The 20,223-nt window shown below is 42.6% G+C and overlaps 1 protein-coding gene across 1 annotated transcript in view; it reads right to left on the bottom strand.

The window, feature by feature from the left end:
* Positions 1–20,010, bottom strand: part of FSTL4 (follistatin like 4) — a gene marked incomplete at both ends in the record, with an annotated part of 181,178 nt that extends 161,168 nt beyond the window's left edge. The window contains 5 exon segments of the mRNA XM_079542601.1: positions 8,545–8,578; positions 19,531–19,666; positions 19,756–19,933; positions 19,936–19,963; positions 19,966–20,010. Coding sequence (XP_079398727.1) covers positions 8,545–8,578; positions 19,531–19,666; positions 19,756–19,933; positions 19,936–19,963; positions 19,966–20,010 — 421 coding nt within the window.
* Positions 20,011–20,223: the final 213 nt, after the last annotated feature.

The following is a 20,223-nucleotide window of genomic DNA, read 5'->3' as shown; positions in this document are numbered from 1 at the left end:
AACGGAGTCAGACTTGCTGATAACAGCTGCACAGGGCTGCCTCCAATTTCTGGCTTCATTCACTCTATTTTCACAGAATCACAAGGTTGGAAACGACCTGCAAGATCATCTAGTCCAACCACCCTCCCATTCCTATCAGTACCACAAGCTACTAAACCATCTCTCATAGCTCCTCACCTTTTTCAGTGAATAAAGTTTGCCATACTGTTGATTTTGCTAAACGTGGTTGATGAACTTATTTAATGGGATATAAGGAAGAGTTAAAATCTAAACCTAGGACTATGATGTAATTTAAGAAAAATAATTCTAGAAAAAATAAGTCAGTGAAAAGAAAGACTACGGAAAACAAAACAGGAAACTTACAAAGGATAATGAAAGATCCAGCTTAAGTAGCTCTGAGAAAAAGTGAGTTTAAATCATACAAATATGTAAAGCAAATTCATAGTATAGGCAGCTTACATCACAGACTTTCAATGGCAGCAGGAAAACAAATAGATGAAGGGTCACTGCATACTATTGCCACTTGCTTTGTGGTTGCAGTGAGAAGCTAAATTGAAATCTTGTAAGAAGTGACATTTTGAAAAACTTCCAATCCTGCAGATAAAGAACAGGGCACTTTTTTCCTTGTTGCACTTTTTATTCTCCAAGCAGGAGCATAACTTCAAGCTATTATCTGCTGGCTGCACAAGGTGCGTTTCAGCTGTGGTCTTTCTACCAACTATTCCATACAACAAACTACAGCTACAGACACTGATAAACCAGCAGAGCTGAACCTATACGCTGAATAAAATTAGAAAACAGGCTGCAGCTTATCCCTTCTGAAGGAACAGGCTCTGAAATCTATAGGTCCTATAGGTCCAGAATCACTTTTCGCACACTGATTTCATGCTGGTGGAATATGTAGCTTGATTTCTGAAGCATCCAGTAGTTTTCTATGTAAGGACAGCTGGGCTGGGATTCACTTCTCCTGAATACCATACCCTAGGGGCAGACCGAAGTCAGAAGGAAGACACATTTTTTAACCGCACCAAAACTGAGAGGTTAAAAGGAGCGATCTGAGGACAAAGCACCTCTGAGAGGCAAGGGTGAAAAAAGGGAGGAGAAGGGGCTGGGATGTGAGGACCACAGTCCCAGTTTCTAAATGAAATGAAGCCTGCCCCTCATACCTCATCCCACAGAGGAAGCGGCTCTCAGTGGTTATAATGCCTTACAGTTGTATGCAAAACAACAAACTGCTCTCATATTCTCCTACAGATCTCATCAAACAGCAAACAAGCACTATGGCATAGATAAATAACTACTGCCTTGTGACAAACAAGGAAATATTTATGGAAGGCTATTAAACCTTGATTACTTGTCTCAGAGACTGGAGCAGACTCAGAATCACCAATCAGCTCTGCTGGCAAAATACATATTTACAAATGCTTTAACTTTCAGAGTTTACCCAACGGACCAAAATGGCTTATTCATTCTATTCTAGCTCTACTTCGGTCTACCAAATACAGTAAATGTGCTGTTAGGTGCACAATGAAAACCCTTTCAGAAAAGTAACTGCACCACGTTATGCACACGAGTTCTTTTCCAAGCACCAAGAACAACTGGAACATTTTACAGACTCCTAATTTCCTATTAAAAATATACTGGCATACTAAGCACCAAGCTGAAATCTGGCTTGGAAACGTGCAGTCTGAAAGAAACACTCACCAACACAACAGAGCCCCCTGAGAACACATTCATTGGGTGTTTCCTACAGCAGCACCCAAGGACTTAGCTACAGTACCAGCCAGCCTGGCCCTGGGTTTGGTGAGAATTAGACACAGTGGAAGATGGCATTGGACACACAGGTATGTACTGCAAATGCCACCAATGGTCACCCTGTAATCCTGACAGAGTCCAGCAGCACCAGGAGGCAATGGAAGGGCAGCATGAGCACTCCCTGCTTCAGCTGGGCTAACCAGGAATGCTTGGCACACCACTGCCATCACAGACAAAGGCCACAGCCACCTGGTTATGGCTGCTTGAACTGAGAGAGCATGAAGGGGGCAATTTCTGTCTTCATTTATCTCATCTTTGGGCAGCGAGTTGAAGCCCTGGAACATTAGCTTAATTGCTCTGCCTTGTGATAAAAGCTCAGTTTAGGAAGAAATGGCATGCTGATACCTAATAAGTCTAACTGAAAATATACCGTGCTCTTGCACATTAAGTGGCCTAGCAGCATATTTCAAATCATGACTTAAATTCATTGAGACCAGAAGCAATCCTGGACATTGGGCTTTCTGACTGTAAGTCTGCAGTCTGCTATTTTGCTGGTTTGAGATACACTGAATAAAAAGACTTGAACATTTACATGCTACACTCTGCTGCCTTTACTAGAAACACCTGCTCATTTTTCTTTAACCCTCACAAAACAGTTTATTGCATTGTGGTCTGGCAACTCGGGGTTTCCAGCAAATATGCACCTTTCAACATTGTTTGCAAGCCCTCTCAATAGGAGAGAGGCTTCCACATCGTGCACTGGGCTGTGAAACAACTGTATTTGACTTCAGTGATTTACCAGCAGCCCTGTCTAACAGGGGAGGGCTGGGAACAGAGATCAGGGAATGCAACTGCAATCCACAAAAAGGGCAGGAAGGAGGATCCAGAGAATTACAGGCTGTCAGTCCGACCTCAGTACCAGGGAAGATTATAGAGCAGATCATTTCAATTGTCCTCTCTGTGCTGTGGGATGACAATTGAGTGATCAGCTGCAGACAGCACAGTGTTATGAAAGGCACATCCTGCCTGGCTTACCTGGTCTCCTTCTATGACAAGATGACCTTCTTAGTAAATGAGGGAAAGGCTGGAGATGCTGTTTACCTGTTTTTTTGTGAAGCATTTGACACTTTTTCAGCATTCTCCCAGTTCTCCCACACTCTGACTGTGGCTTGGACAGGTGCACAGGTTGCTAAATGAAACAGTGTGCCAGACTCAGAGACAAAAAGGTTAGGGAGTTTTTTTAAACATGCAGAGAAGAGGGTGACAACATCAAAGGAACTAGAAAACAGGAGTTAGAAAGGAATGATTGCTGAAATTGGGCTACCTGAAGCCAGGTCACAACAAGGAAGCTGCCAGTCTTTTTCATGTGACAAGTGGTCGGAAAAGGTTACAGCTTTAGGTAGCACCAAAGGAAGTTTAGATTGGATATTAAGAAGAATTTCTTCATAGGGAGAGTGATCAAGCTCTGGAAGGGGGCTCAGTTTTGTTCAGAATGTTGATGGTGTTTGCATCCACTCATCCTTGCTCAGAGCCCCATGCATGTGTGCATAGTGCCAACAGCTACAATAAGGTAGTATGGAACCACTCATATCACTGATTATTAACTACTGTGGCAAACACCAGCGAGTGAGTCAACTATTTTGGGTCCTTCTCCCTCCACATGGTTGTACTCTGTTAACTCACATCACCTACAGCCATAAAATATAATGAATTATAATCAAACACTGATGCTGACATATGTGGGAGTGAAGAACTTTGTCCAACCTCTACTCCCACTTTGGGTTAGTCTGCCTCCACAGGAACATACTAACTTGATACATACATAGCATACACACAAAGGTATATAGATTTGTGTAGTACCTTCAAATCTAGATGTCATTTGAATTACCTGACAGACAAGATCTTTTGGAGCACAGCTATTGATTTCCAGGAGATTTGACCAGGACATAAGGAACAGAGATTTCTTGGACTCCAGCAGTAGGAAAAGAACAATGGGATGGGAAATTAATAAGTGATTTACTATAAAAGAAATTACAGCCGACTGCTTCACTGTGCCCCTGAAGGGGCTGAGGAGAGAAACTTGCTGCTCCTGCCAAGTTTTGAGAGCCTTTCGTCTTCTGTGGATAGGTGGAAATTTGCAATGTGCAAAAGGAAAGGATGAAGTCAATAGGATCTCTAAAGGGCATTACTGTTTTATAACCATGACTCAGTTTTTCATCTAGGGCAAAAGTGGCAAATCATGAAGTTTTCCTTATGCTGTTGGCAGGATCCTCCACCACTGCTGAACTCATGCACTTTCAATAAAACTTATGCATTTTCTGTTCTGTAGTCTTCATGGTGACCAGTAATTCACTGCAGCAATGATGATTCCGTACCATTAAATATATAAAAATACATAAGACTTTCACAATACTGAGCTTGTGACTACTTCAAAGAAAAGGCTTCAACCTTTTAATGCTGAAAAGATAACCAAAGTTCAGGTCTTTATGGTAGTTAGATGTCATCTGTTTGAATAAGCCTGGAGTTACATCTCATTTAAGATTATATGGACAAACAGAGTGGAAGCAATCTGCTTGAACATTTCTTGGCTGAATGCTTTAAAAAGCATCTTTTGACACTAATTTGTTGAATGGATGATTGTGAGCAACATAAAAACAAATTAAAAGTTTTACGTGTTTGGACTAGATCCTCAGCTAGTAAAAAGAGAGAGAGGTCCATTAAATTCAGCATGGCTTTTCTTGTTTGTGTTTGAAGATCTAGCTCTCTGCTCAGTGACTATCCACACATATGGTCGTACAGTTCTAGTCTGCATACAACTTATTCTGGGTACTGAGCACCCTTTAGCCCTGCACTGCCAAAAGCAGTAGGAGCATTTGTCAGCTCCAGAAGTTACAGAATCAGACCTTATGTGGTTAATTATTCAGGAAAACCACCAGATGCCCCTTCTACTGAATGCACAGAATTAGATGTGGAAGTACATGGCTTTTATACAAGTTATTTTCCTCTTTAACACGAACCAACGAGTATCACATGTTCATATCTACTCATTACACAGTGCAATCTCTATCTTCAAAGTTAAGTCCAGCCACTGTAAAGCCAAATGCTCACAGGTAAACCCTTTGGAGTTTGGTTTGGCATTTCTGCTTTGCTATAAATTTCTTAGCCTCCCAGTTTTCTGCTGAATGCTCTTCTCACTTTCACTAAACACGCGCATCATCCACTGGCCAGCATGAACTGCAGCTTTCCTTTCAACCCCTGCTCTTGCCCTGTTGTGCCCCACCAGTCCTCCTGCACCTTATCACTATCCTCAGCAACTGATATGAAAATACAAGTTATTAACATTTTTACTCAATTTCCCTTTCTTGAATGCTACAGGAAACCAGCAATAATGCAAACATCTGACATCAGAGACATCCACACCTGGACAGAATGACAGATCACACCCCCACTCACCTCCCAGTGCAGGGAGCTCATCTGTTCAGCATACACTCAGAGTGCCAGCAGGCATTGAGATGAGAATAATTCAGAAAGCAAGAATTTTGAGGCAATACTGCATCTTTACTGCAAGAACTGCATGGAGGCACAGTTGTGTGGATGTACAGAGTAAGTAATTAGAAAGTATTTAGATAGAAAATGTGAGAAGGCTGGACAGTTTGGAAAAGCCTGCCTGCTTTAACTTGCTCCCCAACTTGAATTTATAAGAACAAGAAAATGGTATTCAAATCCTGTGCTTATTAACCACATGCTGGGTTTTGTTTTTCTCTTTAAAGAAGGCATCACAAAATCCTGCGTCTCGTGTCATGTTCTTTTTTCCATTATAGGAATATAATGCAGATGCAAACTGCACTGGGTTGTGTCTGAGAGCAAAATTTCAACTCGATGGGATTAAATGGGAAGTACAAAAATATTGTTGCAGCTTCTAATCAGCTACCAGAATGAGTTTCTTCAGTTCACAGAGCATTTTTAGTTTCAAAGGATAATAACCAAACACCAGCTCGACATCACAGGAACAAAACAGATCTGCCAGCTCTGCCGCTTAAATTCAGAAAGAAATCAGTCTTCATACATCACAGAGGAAGGTGTCTGCCAGCTGCAGCCAGGGAGGCATCTCCCCTCCATATCACAGCAATTAAAAGTTCATGTAATTATATTTGATCCTGTGCCAGCAGAAGCCAGATGAAGCCATTCATCGATTGTAATGGGCTTTGGAGCTGCCTCAAAATTTCTCCAGCATATGCAGTCCTGACTCTGGAAACCAAAAGCATCCCAGTTTAAATAGGCTTATCCATAGCTGAAAAAAAGAAAGTCTTTTCACATCTTTCTTCCATCTAATAAATACAACCCTATGGTCCAGGCAGAGCTGACCATCAAATGCCTATTAAATGGACTATTTGTTGAAAGAAATAAGTACAGTCAGTGTTTACCCACAGACCATTTGACAGCAACCAAGGCTTTGTTTCCTTTGAAAGAAGGAAACTCCTTCAATCTAAAGAAATCAAGCCTTTTGCCCAAAAGGAAAAACATCTGAGAAGTGTAAGCCAGGCCTGCCCCCCACTTCAGCAAAAACGTTTAAAAGTGCCCTTGCACAATTCCACAATCACTACATAAAAGCAATAATAAATGTAATAAATAGAATATGCTTGCTACAGCTCTTATTTGAGGTGACTTCTGTTTGATATTTTTAAGTTTCATTTTTTCAGCTTTCAACCACAAAGCCAAATATTCCCCCAGGCATGGGGGACGACATTCACAACATCCACCTTCTCCAAGAAGAAACATTCAAACCTCTTGTGATCTTCTTTAGTTTCCTCAAGTGAAAAGAATTCACAACAAGTAATTCAACAATTACGACTCTAAAGAAAAAAGCCTCAATTTTAAAAATCAGATCACATAATATAACAAAATTTGTAACAGATTGTGTGCATTTTTATTTTCATTTTGAAACACTCCTGTTTTTTCTAGGTCTAAGTATGTTTGTTCTGCAAACATCGAGTGCTCATCAGGCTCCTGAAGGAGACTTGTTGGGTTGTTGTACAGGAACTACTGAGGACTGACTCCAGAGATGACCATCCTTAATCATTGCTGAGAAGCCCCCAGGCAGCTCAGCAAACCCACCGGCTTTACTGGCCAGTGTCTACTTACCATGTTGGCATTTTCTTCCTGAATTCCAAGGAGTCTGCAGTCCTTCAGACACCTCATTTCTGAGACCACACCAAAGGGAGACTTCTTGGCTACCACTCTTGCCTCCACTCCCCTCCTCACCTGTCTCTAAGCCTCCTGACAGATAATTCCTTCAGCAGAAACACACTCAATACAATAAGCTTTTGTTCCAATCTCAAGAAGTGCTTTCTGTTCAGAGACTGCTACATTAAGCCCTCCAAACAGAAATCAAGCCTTGCCCACTCTGTGAAGACAAACAAAAAAATCCACCTGAGCCTGGGAATTCAGTGTTTAGAGCCACTGAACTAAAATCCAATCACTGCTCGCAAGGAGCATTTTCAAAGCACCTGCACGACCCATAAACTCAGTATTACATTCAAAAATTATTTGAATTCGTAGGTGTTCTGGATACTTTCAATGGCAAGTAGACTTTGGAGACCCAGATCACATCTCAACTCAGACTTGCGGTACTTTCACAAAATTTTGTTCATTAAATCCTTCTTTCCACCAGAGCAAGGCTGGACTCGGTCTGTACATCAGTAATGAGCTGCACCACACACTCCACAGTTAGATAAATGCCTCCACATCCAGGAAGCAAAGCTGTTTCTCTACATCTTAGATCCACTTCAACAACCCAAAAGCCCTCCTCAGATTGAGGCTGACTCAAGTCTGACAAAACAGAACTTCCTCATTAGAAAAGTGATAGAAAATCATTTGGCAGAAGTTTGGTCAAACATACACGTGCCAAAAAACTGAGATAACAAAATTTCTTCTACAGCAACAGCTATGATTTAAATTGGTCAAGTCCCTCTGCTGTCTCAGCCTCACTGGGCTGCAGAGCCGTGGCCCGGAGAGCCATGACCACCTTGAAAAACACAAGAAATCCAGTCATTGCCCAGATGACAAGTTACACTTGTATCTGGCCTTTCCTTTTATACAAGGAAACAGTGCTAGTTACAACCTCCTTCTGATACACAGGATGCCCAAAGCAATAGAAGGGAAAACATTCATTTGTTTAACAGCAGAGTGCCTCCCACTTCACGTTACACCAACAGAGATGACACAAAACTGCATGAAAACTTTCAGAAAACTTCTCCAAAACAAAATCAAAACCAAGTAACCATAAGGAGCTCTTTGATGGGCAACTCAGGCAGCTGCCAGGAACCACCAATGAGCTGCTCACAGCAGCAAGCAACCAGTTACTAACACCAATGCAAAAGAGTATGCAGGAGCAGGACCTGAGCTCAGGGCACCAGCAAATTCATGTTCAACATTATTGCACTGTGGGGAGGGGGATTTGAAGCACATAAATGCATTGAAAGCCTTGATCAAGCCTTTCTTCCACCCCTAAAGTGCTCCCAGGGTTCAGATTCTCTGCCAGCACTCCAACTTGGACATGCATCCCCAAGACTGTCATTTAATTCTGTGCAGGAAGAAAAAAACTTTGCATTTAAAAAAAAAAAATCTACAAGTCACTACTTTAAAAAATCTGTCAGGCAAGTGCTAGGAGGCAGCCTTTGAAATCTGGCAGCAGTACATCCTTTCAAACGTGTAAACTCATGTTTGTTTTAAGAAGTCACTGCAAGAATACTCAACACCAACAAGCAGATTGAAAGAAAACTTTCCTACCTTTTCTTCTTGTGACTTCAAACCTTCCGGATACCTATAAGGAAAAAGAGAATTGTTTGTGGTTTTTTGAAAAGTACAAGAATTGTTCAAAGGCAGCAAGAACAGAAATCCCTAAAAACATCAGTCACTGTCACAGAGAGCCATCCGTGAAGCTCTATGCAGTAGCTGAGTAATTGCAAATAAACTTTTAGGTTTGTTCACAAATATTTTGGTAGATTAATACATCACCTGAAGCGATTCATCATTCTGCAGTAGGTTACATGACAGAGCACAACTTCTTACCTAAAATTGATTTCTTTTTCATTTGTTAGAAGGCTTTATTATTTTTATTAATATACTAAGAATTTGGGATCAAGGGGGAAGGAAGATTTAGAAATTTTCAGCAGGACCTGTCTCAAATACCTGAATAATCTCAAAATAACCAGGCTACTCGTGCTCACTTCAGTATTTGCATAGCTACATCTGCTCTGTTTCTTGCAAAGCATCCCTACTACCTCCCACTGTACATCTTTTAGAGACACACACTGCTTAAAGTCCCACTGGGTACTGCACTCCCAACAACTTACCTACCCATTCTAATGGTGATACTCCAACGTAATAAATATTTAATTTCAAGTGGGAAAGCTATTTACAGATTAATTACAAATGCTCTCGATTTCTACCATTCAAATTATGCCTTGTATCCAGTATTGAATACAGTGGGGTCAGAGGCCATCCTTCCCACGACCTGCTCTGTGTCATATTAACCTGGCCACCGCCTGCTCATACAGGATCAGCCCCCTGGGCACGATCCTACAGCAGGTAGATCCCAAAGATGTTCAGGTGGACGCCAGCACAGTTTCTATCAAAGGAGCTGGGGACTCATCAGATGGCAGCACTGGTGGCAGCAGCTGCTTCCCACCCAGCCCCATGCTGGCACCCAGGGCTGCCCTTGCTGCATTAGATGAACCTTCACTAACAGCTCACCTTCTGATAATCTGCTTCCCTTTCTTAAAAGCTGTTTTCCTATCCACATCCCCCACAGCACAGAGGGAACAGCAGCAAGCTTTCTGCCCTTGCACTAAGCACTCATTAAGCAGTCTTTTCGTCTTGTGGATATGCTTTATTTAACTTCATTTCACCCCCTTAGTGTTCATTGCTGTCGGATGTTTATCTGAGAATGAAATAAAAAGGTGTTTTCTTTCCTCCTTTTGATAAGAAAATAACACACACAGCCTTCCCAGCCACCTGAGCCTTCTGACCCACCTGATGCTTATTATGGTTTTTATTTCAGCTTTATTTGCGCTTACAAATAACTCCCTGCAGACCATGCTTAGACAAAGGGAAGTAAAACAGTTTAGCATGTCATGAAATCCATCTACTTGCTGCCACAGGAGCACACAGTGAGAAGAAAAAGCTTTTCTAAACGACAGAAGGTAGAAATAAGCAGAAGCAAAGCAAGCTCATGGAGTAACAGCAGCACCTGCTCTGCTAATTCCTGCAGGCCTTGCATCCCCAAACCTGGAGGCACCAGACAGGATCACATCAACGTGAGCAGTTTCACAACCTGCACTACGTGGCTGCAGCTGTTTCCAGCCCTTTCTGTCCTGTCACCCCAAGCTCTCCAGCAGTGACATTGGGGCTCCCAGCCAGGCCTGGTCCTCACTGCAGGCTGAGGATGAAGCCCATCATGCTCCTGGGCCATGCCTGCTCCATCCAGAGACAAATTGCAGCTCATCCATCATCACCATTGGTGTGCACACCACAGAGGGAGATTCTCTCCCCTGCAAGGGACGTTACACCTTGAAAACAAAGTTCTCACCAGAAAGATCATCAGAAAGGCAGAAAGAGGCTCTTGGAACCTTCTGTGCTAACAGAGGGAGATAAGCAATAAAGAAAGGGTATTTGCTTATAAAAACATTTATTCCTTATTCCCCATAGGATTCTACCTCAGTGATCTTGAGAAATATGTGAAATGGCAGTCAGGATTAGTACAGACTTCAAAGCATTTATCCTCTTTAGGCAGCAAAGCTCCGAGCTGTGTAGGCAGTTACACTCCAGGGACCTCTCAAAGCTTTTCAAAATATTAGTTTGAGAGGTGGGGCACAGGATGAAAAAATCCAGACACAGCCTGGTATCATTAAGCCCGTGTACATGTAATATATGTAAAAGGGAAGAGTACTTTTAAGGTTCCTCTGGAGTCCCTCGCTGCAACAAGCTGCTTGAATTCTCTGCAGTTCAAAGGCTCAGAAACAGTAGAACTAATTACAACTATTATATTGATCAAAAGAAAAAAAAGACAACCATGCACTACTAAAAATTCAAGTGTCAACTCTCTTGTATTAAATACCCTTCTGGTATTTCCATGAAAGAGCTGTAGAAAAAAAACCAAAAAACAAAGGTTGGTCTTCAAAGTTCCCCTTCTTTCACACTGCTTCCCTTTATAATAATAAGCCCTAATGAATGCAAACTATCAAAAAAAAAAAAACAAAAAAACCACCAAACCAGACAGTATACAGAGGAAAATCTTGATTGCAATTCAACAGGAGAACATGAGGTCATGCTGCAAAGCATCGCTTTGTTACCTGGGAGAATATCAGTGCCTGGTACACTCTCTTTCACAGAGAAAAGGCCAATAGTACTGAAAGCAGAAAGTATTGCAGAAATGTAGACAGGAACTGAGAAAGGGAAAAAAAAAATACCCGATAGCTGTGGTAGGAAGTGGAGTGCAGTGGCCACAGAAAGGCATCAGCTCCAGGTACAAACAACTCAGTCCCCCCGAGTAAAGTGGAGCTACAGCAAGGACTTGTTTTTTCTTAGTCTTCCTGAGCCTCATTATTTCATTTTTATAGCACAGAAAATAAGAAACGATGCTAATTTCCCTCCTTGAGGGTCTGCTGAACAAGGCGACCTTTCTGTTAATGATCTAACACACTAAGACACACTGCTGCTACGGCTGGCCACAGGCACAGCACCGTGACGCACGCTGTGACGGCAGCAATCCTCACAAAAAGGAGCAGCCTCCCCTTCCTTGAAGTGTCAGATGCTGTTCTCCAGTGAGAATCACACAAGTTTTAATAACACTAGCAGAGAACCAAACTGTTTTGATAAAATGCCATTAAAGTTCTCAGATGCATTGCCTGAGGAACGCTGTTCTGCAGAAGACATAAAGCAGATGGTTATATATTAGACTTATTTCACAGCCACCTTTTGGTGACTGCAAATTTCTTTAACTAAAAATCTAGTTTTACCAGAGCATAGATCATAAGTCTTCAGTGGAAAAAAAAAAATCATCCCTTCTATAAAACGTCACAAAAACTGTAGCATTCATGCCACAGAGCAGTTTTATTTGTCGAGGCTCAATTTCGGCACCTATTTCCTTCCTTTTAAAGTCAGTTAATCGAATGCAGAACAAAAGGCCCCTCTGCTCTGTATGTGAAGTGCCTAATCATTGTTTATGTGGAAATCAATGTAGTATGTTTGCTGCAGCATTGCTTTTCACAAGACAACTACCTACTGGAAAACTGCTCTCTGAAAGACTAACCAAACCAGCATCTACAAATCAGAGCAGTTGCAGTGTCATTAAGTACAATTATTAATTCTATCTAGGTAGATGGAACAAGGAAAAAGAGCAACAGTTCACTGCCTTCTATTACAGCTTCACTCTCCCAGTAGCTGCCGTGTGGAAATGTTACACACGTCCATGCATGACACTCATGCAATTTAATGACTTTTTTGCACAGAGTCTTTTTCTGCTTTTGTAGAAGGGGAATGATGGCCTTTTTGAAGACAACATTGAGATGTCCTGCCAAGACATAATAGGCAGTTTGCATTACAGGCCCCTGATTAATGCTAAATCATGGGCACACGGAGTACTTCTGGAATAAGAATCACATTTCATTCAGGACAAACATGGGGAGGTAGAAAAGATTTGTACAGAGTTAACTGCAACTACACATAGGGAATGCATAATGTAACACACTGCTTGGTGGCTGAGGAGCCAGAAATGGATTTACTGGCAGTCATTAGAGATGGAAATAAGACGGAGTGCAGAACAAGGCTCCCCATCCTGAAACACTGCTGAAAAGCACGCAGAGTCCAGCACTCTCAGGAATTACATTAAGTAACAGCACTTCATACTCTGTTTCTAACTGACGTGCAATGTACGTTCATAATCTATAAACCTTCTGTAACTGTTCTTGTTTTTTGTCCCTGCACATCCACATGCACTCCCATGAAAATCCTGGCATTCTGATTTGAAGAGAAGAGGGAGAACACTGCAACATTAGTCATTAAACAGTCACAATTACACCTAAAATCAGGAAAGACAATTTCCTGTCTGCTTTCCTTCAACTGAAACCAGAATACCACTTCTTAACCCCCCCCACACGACAAGCAGCAAAGCAATAGCCCAGAACAATATTTTAAGGAGTGAATCTTTACCATACAGCGCCTTTGTACTTCTGCTTCTTTCCTTAATTGCCTCCCTTTCACACCACTATTTAGATATTTGTAAATGGTTGTGCATTTGCTATTCTCACCACTCAAGCATGTGTCTAACATGTACCAAGTTTGGTACCAAACAGATACAAACAGCCCTTTAAGGGGCAGCTTACAGCAATTCAAAGGATCATTTTGCAGCGTTTTCAGTCTTGTCCTTTAATACTGATGTTTATTTCATCACTAGATGACGAAATATCCTAGTTAATAAGGTTATTTACTTAAAATAACTATAAGCAAATGCAAGGGGACTCGGCCAAAGCTGACTAATGCAGTATGTGAAAGAGATGCAAAAGAATAGGTAACATTTCAGATCCACGGTCCTGCTATTGCTGGATTGTAGCAATCCTCTTACTAAGTACTTACCACAGGACTGCAGTGCTTGCACTTAGATAAAGCAAATTCAGCACGTGCAGCTGCACTTCGTGCTGGGTCTATCACAAAGTTAGACATTACGTCTGCACACACCAAGTCTCCAGGGAAGTGCTCCCAGGATCAGCCTAACTGCTGTACAATTTCCAAATGTACAGCCCTAACTCATTCAGCAAATTAATAAAAAAGGAGCTGTTCTATTAGCAGAATGATATGGCAGGGATCATTTGCCCCTTTCAGAGCACATTTTTCCTTACATCAAGTAGGGAAGTCAAGAAAATTGCACTGACACCTAATGCAGGGTGGGTGAGCCACTGTACGTATGGGCTGCAGCACATGCAGCTGTTATGACAAATACACAGCTTGCTTTAACATCCAGGATGTCATGTTTACAGTCACAAACAGTATATTTCATTTTTAAAGAACAATGTCAATGAGAAAGAATATCCACCTCACTTTTTTTTTTTTTGTCCAGGCACAAGAGAAAAAAAAGAAATCACATTACAGTTTAGAGAAAGCTTGGAATTGGTGCAGAAGTTGGAAATTTAGATTTACCCTGTCTGGTAAAAAAGAGAGAATCTTTAATGTGCCACATCCCACGTTATCATCTGCTCGTGCATATGGTCACCAGTTGAGATAATGACTGCCTCTGATTTTATTCACTATTTCTGGACTTCAGATTAGAATCTCAGGTAGAGCTTCATAAATTTCCACACTGTGATCTGGAAGCTCACGGGAAGCCCGTTTCAGGAATTCCAAGTACGCAGATGTATCCATCCTAATATAAAAAGCCAAGAAATGCCCTGCTTGATGCTAAGAAGTACTGTAAGTCACGCTGCCTTCCCTTAAAAGCCACTGCTATAGCCTTTTGTGAATGGAAGATACACTACATTTGGGAAAAAATGGTCATTTTATTTTCAGGTTAATTAACTTCTGAAGAGAATATCAGAAAACACAGCCCTCCAGCACACCATACCCAAGTTAAAAATCATCTCAGACTTCTTTTTCCCCCCAGTTTGCCAAATAAGTTTTACTCTGATGTTATTCTCTGCTTCAGGCATATTTCAGCATTTCCCCACCTAGATACAATTTTTCACAGTTCCTTAACTGTGACATTAGAAATCAATGCAAATTTGATTCCTGCTGGTCAGTCTGTGCCACCGCTCAGCAGAGCCAGGTGCCCCCATCCTCACAGTCCCACCATTCCTCAAGAGGCAGCACTCAGACCCAACCCAACTCCAGATGAAGGACCCTAACGTGTATCCAAGCACCATGAAAATATTCCACAATACTCTCAACTGCGGATATGCTGATACCCAGGGCACAGAAGAAAAGCTTTTCATCTCCAAAGGGATAATGCACCAGTTTAGATTTGGAATGGTCTACAAGCAGCAGTTACAGCTTGTTAGAGATGCCACAGATGCACGTAACAAGGAATGGGTTATCAGTGAATAACTGAGCGATACAAAAATAAATGTAGGTTTTGTTTGTCTCCCTTCACCTTCATTAATGTTTAGAGGAGGGACAGGCTGGAGCCCAGCACAGATTTTAATTCAGCTGTTTCTTTCCTTCCTTTCTGAAAACTGACTTATAGGCAGGAAGAGCACACACACATAGAATACATTACCAATAATAATTCCTAAAATAAATACCAGGACATTAGATCTTCAACTGCATATAAAATTGATACACTGCGCCTGTCTTACTCCAAGCTCATGCTCTGAAATTATGCCTCTATTTGAATTATAAGCAAAAGCTTTTATCCAAAGCCTTTGCAGTTTTGTATGTTACTTCCCAAAGAGCTCCCTTCCCAGTCAGATTCAGAAATAAAACTTTGCTGGGGGAAAGAGCACAAAACCATCCCCATCACTCCCCTGCTGCTCAGATTAAGCAGCTGCAGTCTTTAGCTGCAGCATTAAGTGAAACAACATGCAAGAACCTGCAGGTGATTAGAAGTTCCAGGAGTAACTGATGCTCCTGGAGAAGCACAGTTCAGTCTGTGCGTGGGCACAGGGATGGCTCACCCTGTGCAGGAGGGTTGGCACCACTCAGCTGGCTCCAGTCACAGTGCAGGTGAAGGTGACATTTATTATGTGCAGATTGTAAGTGGTTTGGGTGCCCTGCAAGTAATAAGTAACGAGCAAGTCAAACAACAGATAATCTACACAGCCAAAAGCTTCCAGATGCCAATAAGAAAACCGTAACACCTTAAAAAGAATATGTTTCCAACAATCATTAGCATAAAAATAAGTAAGACTTGGCACAGCTACACACGATACTTTGAGGCTGATTATATAATTAAAGGCATAAGGTGACAATCGTAGGCAAAAATGATCAAGGAACCCAAGCCTGAATGAGATTATTTCTACAAAATTGGAACAGCTCTGGGTCAGTGGCCCAAAGAGGCAAAATGCCCAATGCCCACCAACCTGCACTGCAACCTGGGAGCTATCAGGAACATCCAAATATCACCGTTAGACCAGCAACAGCACAGGGTTATTCTCAACTTTCACACTATCCAGCTGCTACCAAATATGCCAGGCTACCTGCCAGCTGCACCCTGCAAAACATGATAATACAAGATTTAATGGAAGGTGCAGCACTGTGCCAGCATATTTGTGTTCCCTTCAGCGGGTGGAGTCCTGCTGATGACCTGCAGCAGTGCTCTGATGAAGCACCAGCTGAGAACTGTGCCTTCCCTTCTCATAGGAGAAACTGGCCCTGGGAAACATGGCAAGCAGCCTGGCTTCAGCACAGTCAGAAAAGCAGCCTCATACTGACTGCAACAGAGGGAAAATAAGAATGTTAACTAAGATACTTTGGTACAGCGCCCCAATAGCTGGGAAAAAAATCAGTTACTATGACCTCAGAGCACTGACTCACAAAACTGCATTTCTGAGAGCTCCTTCCCACATAAGAAGGGAACAGAGATCTCAGAACACCCCATACTTTGCCTCAGAGGCACCTCAGAGCCCTTCTAGGACTGCACAGAGCCGTCCATGAAGCGTGGCCACCTCTAATCACAGAATCGTAGAATGGCCTCGGATGAAAAGGATCCTCTAGTTTCAACCCCCCCCCTGCTGTGTGCAGAGTCACCAGCCACTGAGCAACCTCAGCACAAAAACAACTTTGCTGAATGCAGAGCAAAGCCTTTTCCATAAGTCTCACCCCAGAGCTGAGCAGCTCTATATATTCAGGAGTTTTGACACGTACTCTGCTCAGGAGTTGGTTCCTGATGGCTCACCCCAGAAAGCTGCAGATGCCAGCTGCACAGTGCTCCACGTGCAGCACCCAGAAGCTGTAGAAGTGTTGGAGCAGCCTGCAGAAGGAGCCTGAGAAGGTTCACAGTGCAAAAGCAACAGCATCATCCTCCAGAATTAATGCGGACCAGGCAAGCTGATGCTTTTCAGTGCAGTACTAACACCATCCTTTTTAATTAGGTTTCCTATTTTAGTTCATTATATGCCCAAGGAAGTTCAGACTGCCTCCACATGTTTATTGCTATTCCAATCAAGACTACAAATATTTCAGAAAACAAATCTCTTCTCAGGAACAGCCATAAATCTGAGAGGTGGAAGGCTGAGCATCAGTGCAGTGCTGTGCTGGGAAGTTAATTTCTCATGCAGAAGAGTGTATATTGCAGTCTGTGGCCTCAAGACTTATTTTTCCCTTTATAAATGCAAAGCACAACTGCAATAATTTCACAACAGACCATGAAGAAATCGATTTGGCAATCTGAACATAAATTAAGTAATGTTTTTGATTCAGGAAACTTGTTGTGATCTACATAGGAACAAGTATTAGTGAAGGTCAGTGACCCACAGCCAAGTGTTTGCTTTGATGAAGTTTGTAGGCATTTCAGATCAGAGCACGCTCCAAATTATGTGACCTGTAAGTTAACCCTTTATGTATTCCTAAAACAATTTCAGAATCACTTGGAGCTTTTCCATTTGTGATTCAACGTTTTAAACGCGTGTTAATGGAATTACACATTAATCAGCAGCCACATATTTGGTAACTAACAAACATTCCTAATGAATAAAGAGCAGCATGGCAGGATGGCACAGACTGCAGCCTCTGAGCTGCCAGATGCCACGGGTCCCATGGATAAACAGGCACCACCAGGCAGCACAGGAGATGAACTCCCATCTGATCAAAGCCAATATCACTAGAAAAAGATCAAACTGTTTCGTTACAAAACGTATGAAAACTAAATTTCCTGAAAGATGATGAATGCATTTTGAGAGAAAACAGCAGTTCTCAATTTCACTGCCCTACCTTAAAGCTGCATTCAGTATTCAGATTCATTTTGGTGTTGCACCATAACAGCATCATTTTTTGGAACAAGCTTTCCGTGCAGTTAATTTATTAAAAAACCTGAATTCTGACACCCCTTGAAGCTATTTTAACTGCATCCTTTGTACATTAAAAGTTTTAATATTCACACCTGCTATCAATTCTGTACAAATCGGAACAAATATATTTCCAGCTTAGATCCTTTCACCTCAAGCAACATCAAGTAATTGGTGCAATAACTTCACGGTTTTTAGAGCAAGATCAAATGAATGAGCGCCTTTCATGTCTTGTAATAGTTCTACAGTTTATATTAAAAAAATCATTTGAGTAATGAATTTAATTATTTAGGGTAACATTTTCAAAAATCGTAACAAACATGCATTAGTGAGGAATGACTTCATTTTGAGATGCAAAAACACGTCAAAAACTTCTTTTTCTTTAATAAGAGGGCAAAAGTGATCTCAGGCAATACAGAAACATGCTTAACATCACAGTGCCTGCATATGGTGACTCCAGATAGCAGCAAAATACAAGGGGAGAGGAGGGGAACCATTTCCTTCACTTTTGCAGAACAGACGAGGGACACCTCGAGGGAAAAACACCTGTGGCAGAACTCAGAATTGCACAACATTCAACTCCATTCAAAGGATTGTCAGGCCTGCTAAACAGTAAAAGGCATCTTTTCCACTGCCTTAAGCTGCTGCACTGAAATTAAGCGCACAAACACAGGTATTTGTAGCTGGGAGTCAGCCAGAAGAAAGGGGATTCTCCAAGTAGAACAAAAAATCCTGAGACTTAAATAGATCTGAGTGCTGCAGGATTCCATCTTGGGCTCATCATTAGCTTGGCGCTGACTGCCAGCACACAAGCGTTTGAGGCAACAAAGTACCCAAGTGTCCTTCCTTTTGCTTCCCCACCAGATCCCACTTCCAACCGTTTGAGCAATCATTTAGCAAACCTACAGTAATCAGAAACTCATTAAATAATTAAAATTGTTCCAGCATTCATCGTTTTATTCTTATGAAAATCATATTTCTGGAGCTTTACGGCTCTGCTGTCTCACCTCTGTTTCAGCAAGGTGAGAATCTGAGCAGAAAGATCACACTGCAAATTCTGGTGAGGACAGCCTACGTGGGACACATTACAGAGCAGGGAGCAGACTCCTAACCAGCATCACCACGAGGAAAGTCAACAGGGTCACCTTCAGCACAGGGTAGGTTCAGCTGCTACGCCACCACCACAAACCCAGGGCTTGAATGCTGCTGAGCATCACCACGCTGCATTGATGCACCCACCTCCCCTTTCAGGCCATGCATTCAGGTCCCCTTATGCTTGAATCAACATCACTGTCGCTCATTAAGGCCACACCACCACCTTGGTATGTTCCTGATGGCTTTGTGCTTTGCAGCAGGGATCCTGTGGCCTTTTAAGCTTGCTGGTCCCCTCAGAACTACGCATGCCTCGGTTTCCCTTGGGCTAAGCAGGGAAAGGACTTCTTCAGGTTTCACCTGAAGTCTCAGTGACCCAAACAGATCCAGGTCAGAGTTCGCTCCTTAAATTTAGCTCAATTGTCCCAATGCCCCAGGACAGAGCAAACCATGAAGCCTTTGGGGGCTGAGACCACATCTCCACTACAACCGGGTGCACAATTTTACTCCCAGACCTACAGCTTCTCATACTTCATGGCCTCTACACAATCACTGCTTCTCATCTGACCTCCTCAGTGTGTGCTTTGTACAAATACACAGATATAAGCCCCCACTTGTTCTGTCTTCACAGTACAGAAAACCTGAGAACAGCACAAACACAGGAGCTGCAGCAGCAGCCGATCTGCCGTACCTCTTGGTGCAGCCTGCCCAGGTCTGAGAGTGGCCGTCTGCTCCCATCCAAGTCCATCCATCCCCTTGTGAACGACAGGAAAGCCCCAAGCAAAATGAGAGACAATGGAAAATTTCTCGACTTCATCATTTCACGTCTGTTGAAAACAAGAGAACAGTCATGAAACAGGCTCAAAATAAAACCCAGCTCAGATTCAAGGAAGTGGCAGGAGCCAACAGAGCCCACCTCCGCTTGGTAACTGCTGGCGGGGCTTTGCAGACTCCCATGGCACATTCAGTGAGACACAGTCTTCCTATTCTGCACCCATCAGTGTGCAGGCAATGAATTCCCATATGGCAACAGCTTTGTGAGCTATTTCCCCACAGGGCACGCTGCTCCCAGCCTGCTCCTGCACAACCCCTGCGAACTGGAGCACTGGGATTTCCAAACCTGTAATGAGCAACAAACCATACCAAACAAGGTGATGCAACTAAAAATCATTATTCCTCTCACATTCAGAGGATGATGCTGCCCCAGGCAGAGGCTGCACTCAGAGCTGCAGGGCCAGCCAGCAGCCTGGAGCTTCAACTGGCACCCAGGAGCTGCCAAGCCTCTCCCAGGTGACAGCACCTGGCCAGTGGTCCCTGAACCCACCAAAACCTGAGGGACCAACAACAATTCTGTACCAAAGAGGTCCGATGTGTTGCTCCCACC

This window comes from Tetrao urogallus (genome assembly GCF_951394365.1).
Source record: "Tetrao urogallus genome assembly, chromosome: 14".
Classification (NCBI taxonomy): Eukaryota; Metazoa; Chordata; class Aves; order Galliformes; family Phasianidae; genus Tetrao; species Tetrao urogallus.
The sequence above is the reverse complement of the archived record's forward strand: the minus strand, read 5'-3'. Positions and strand labels throughout refer to the sequence as shown.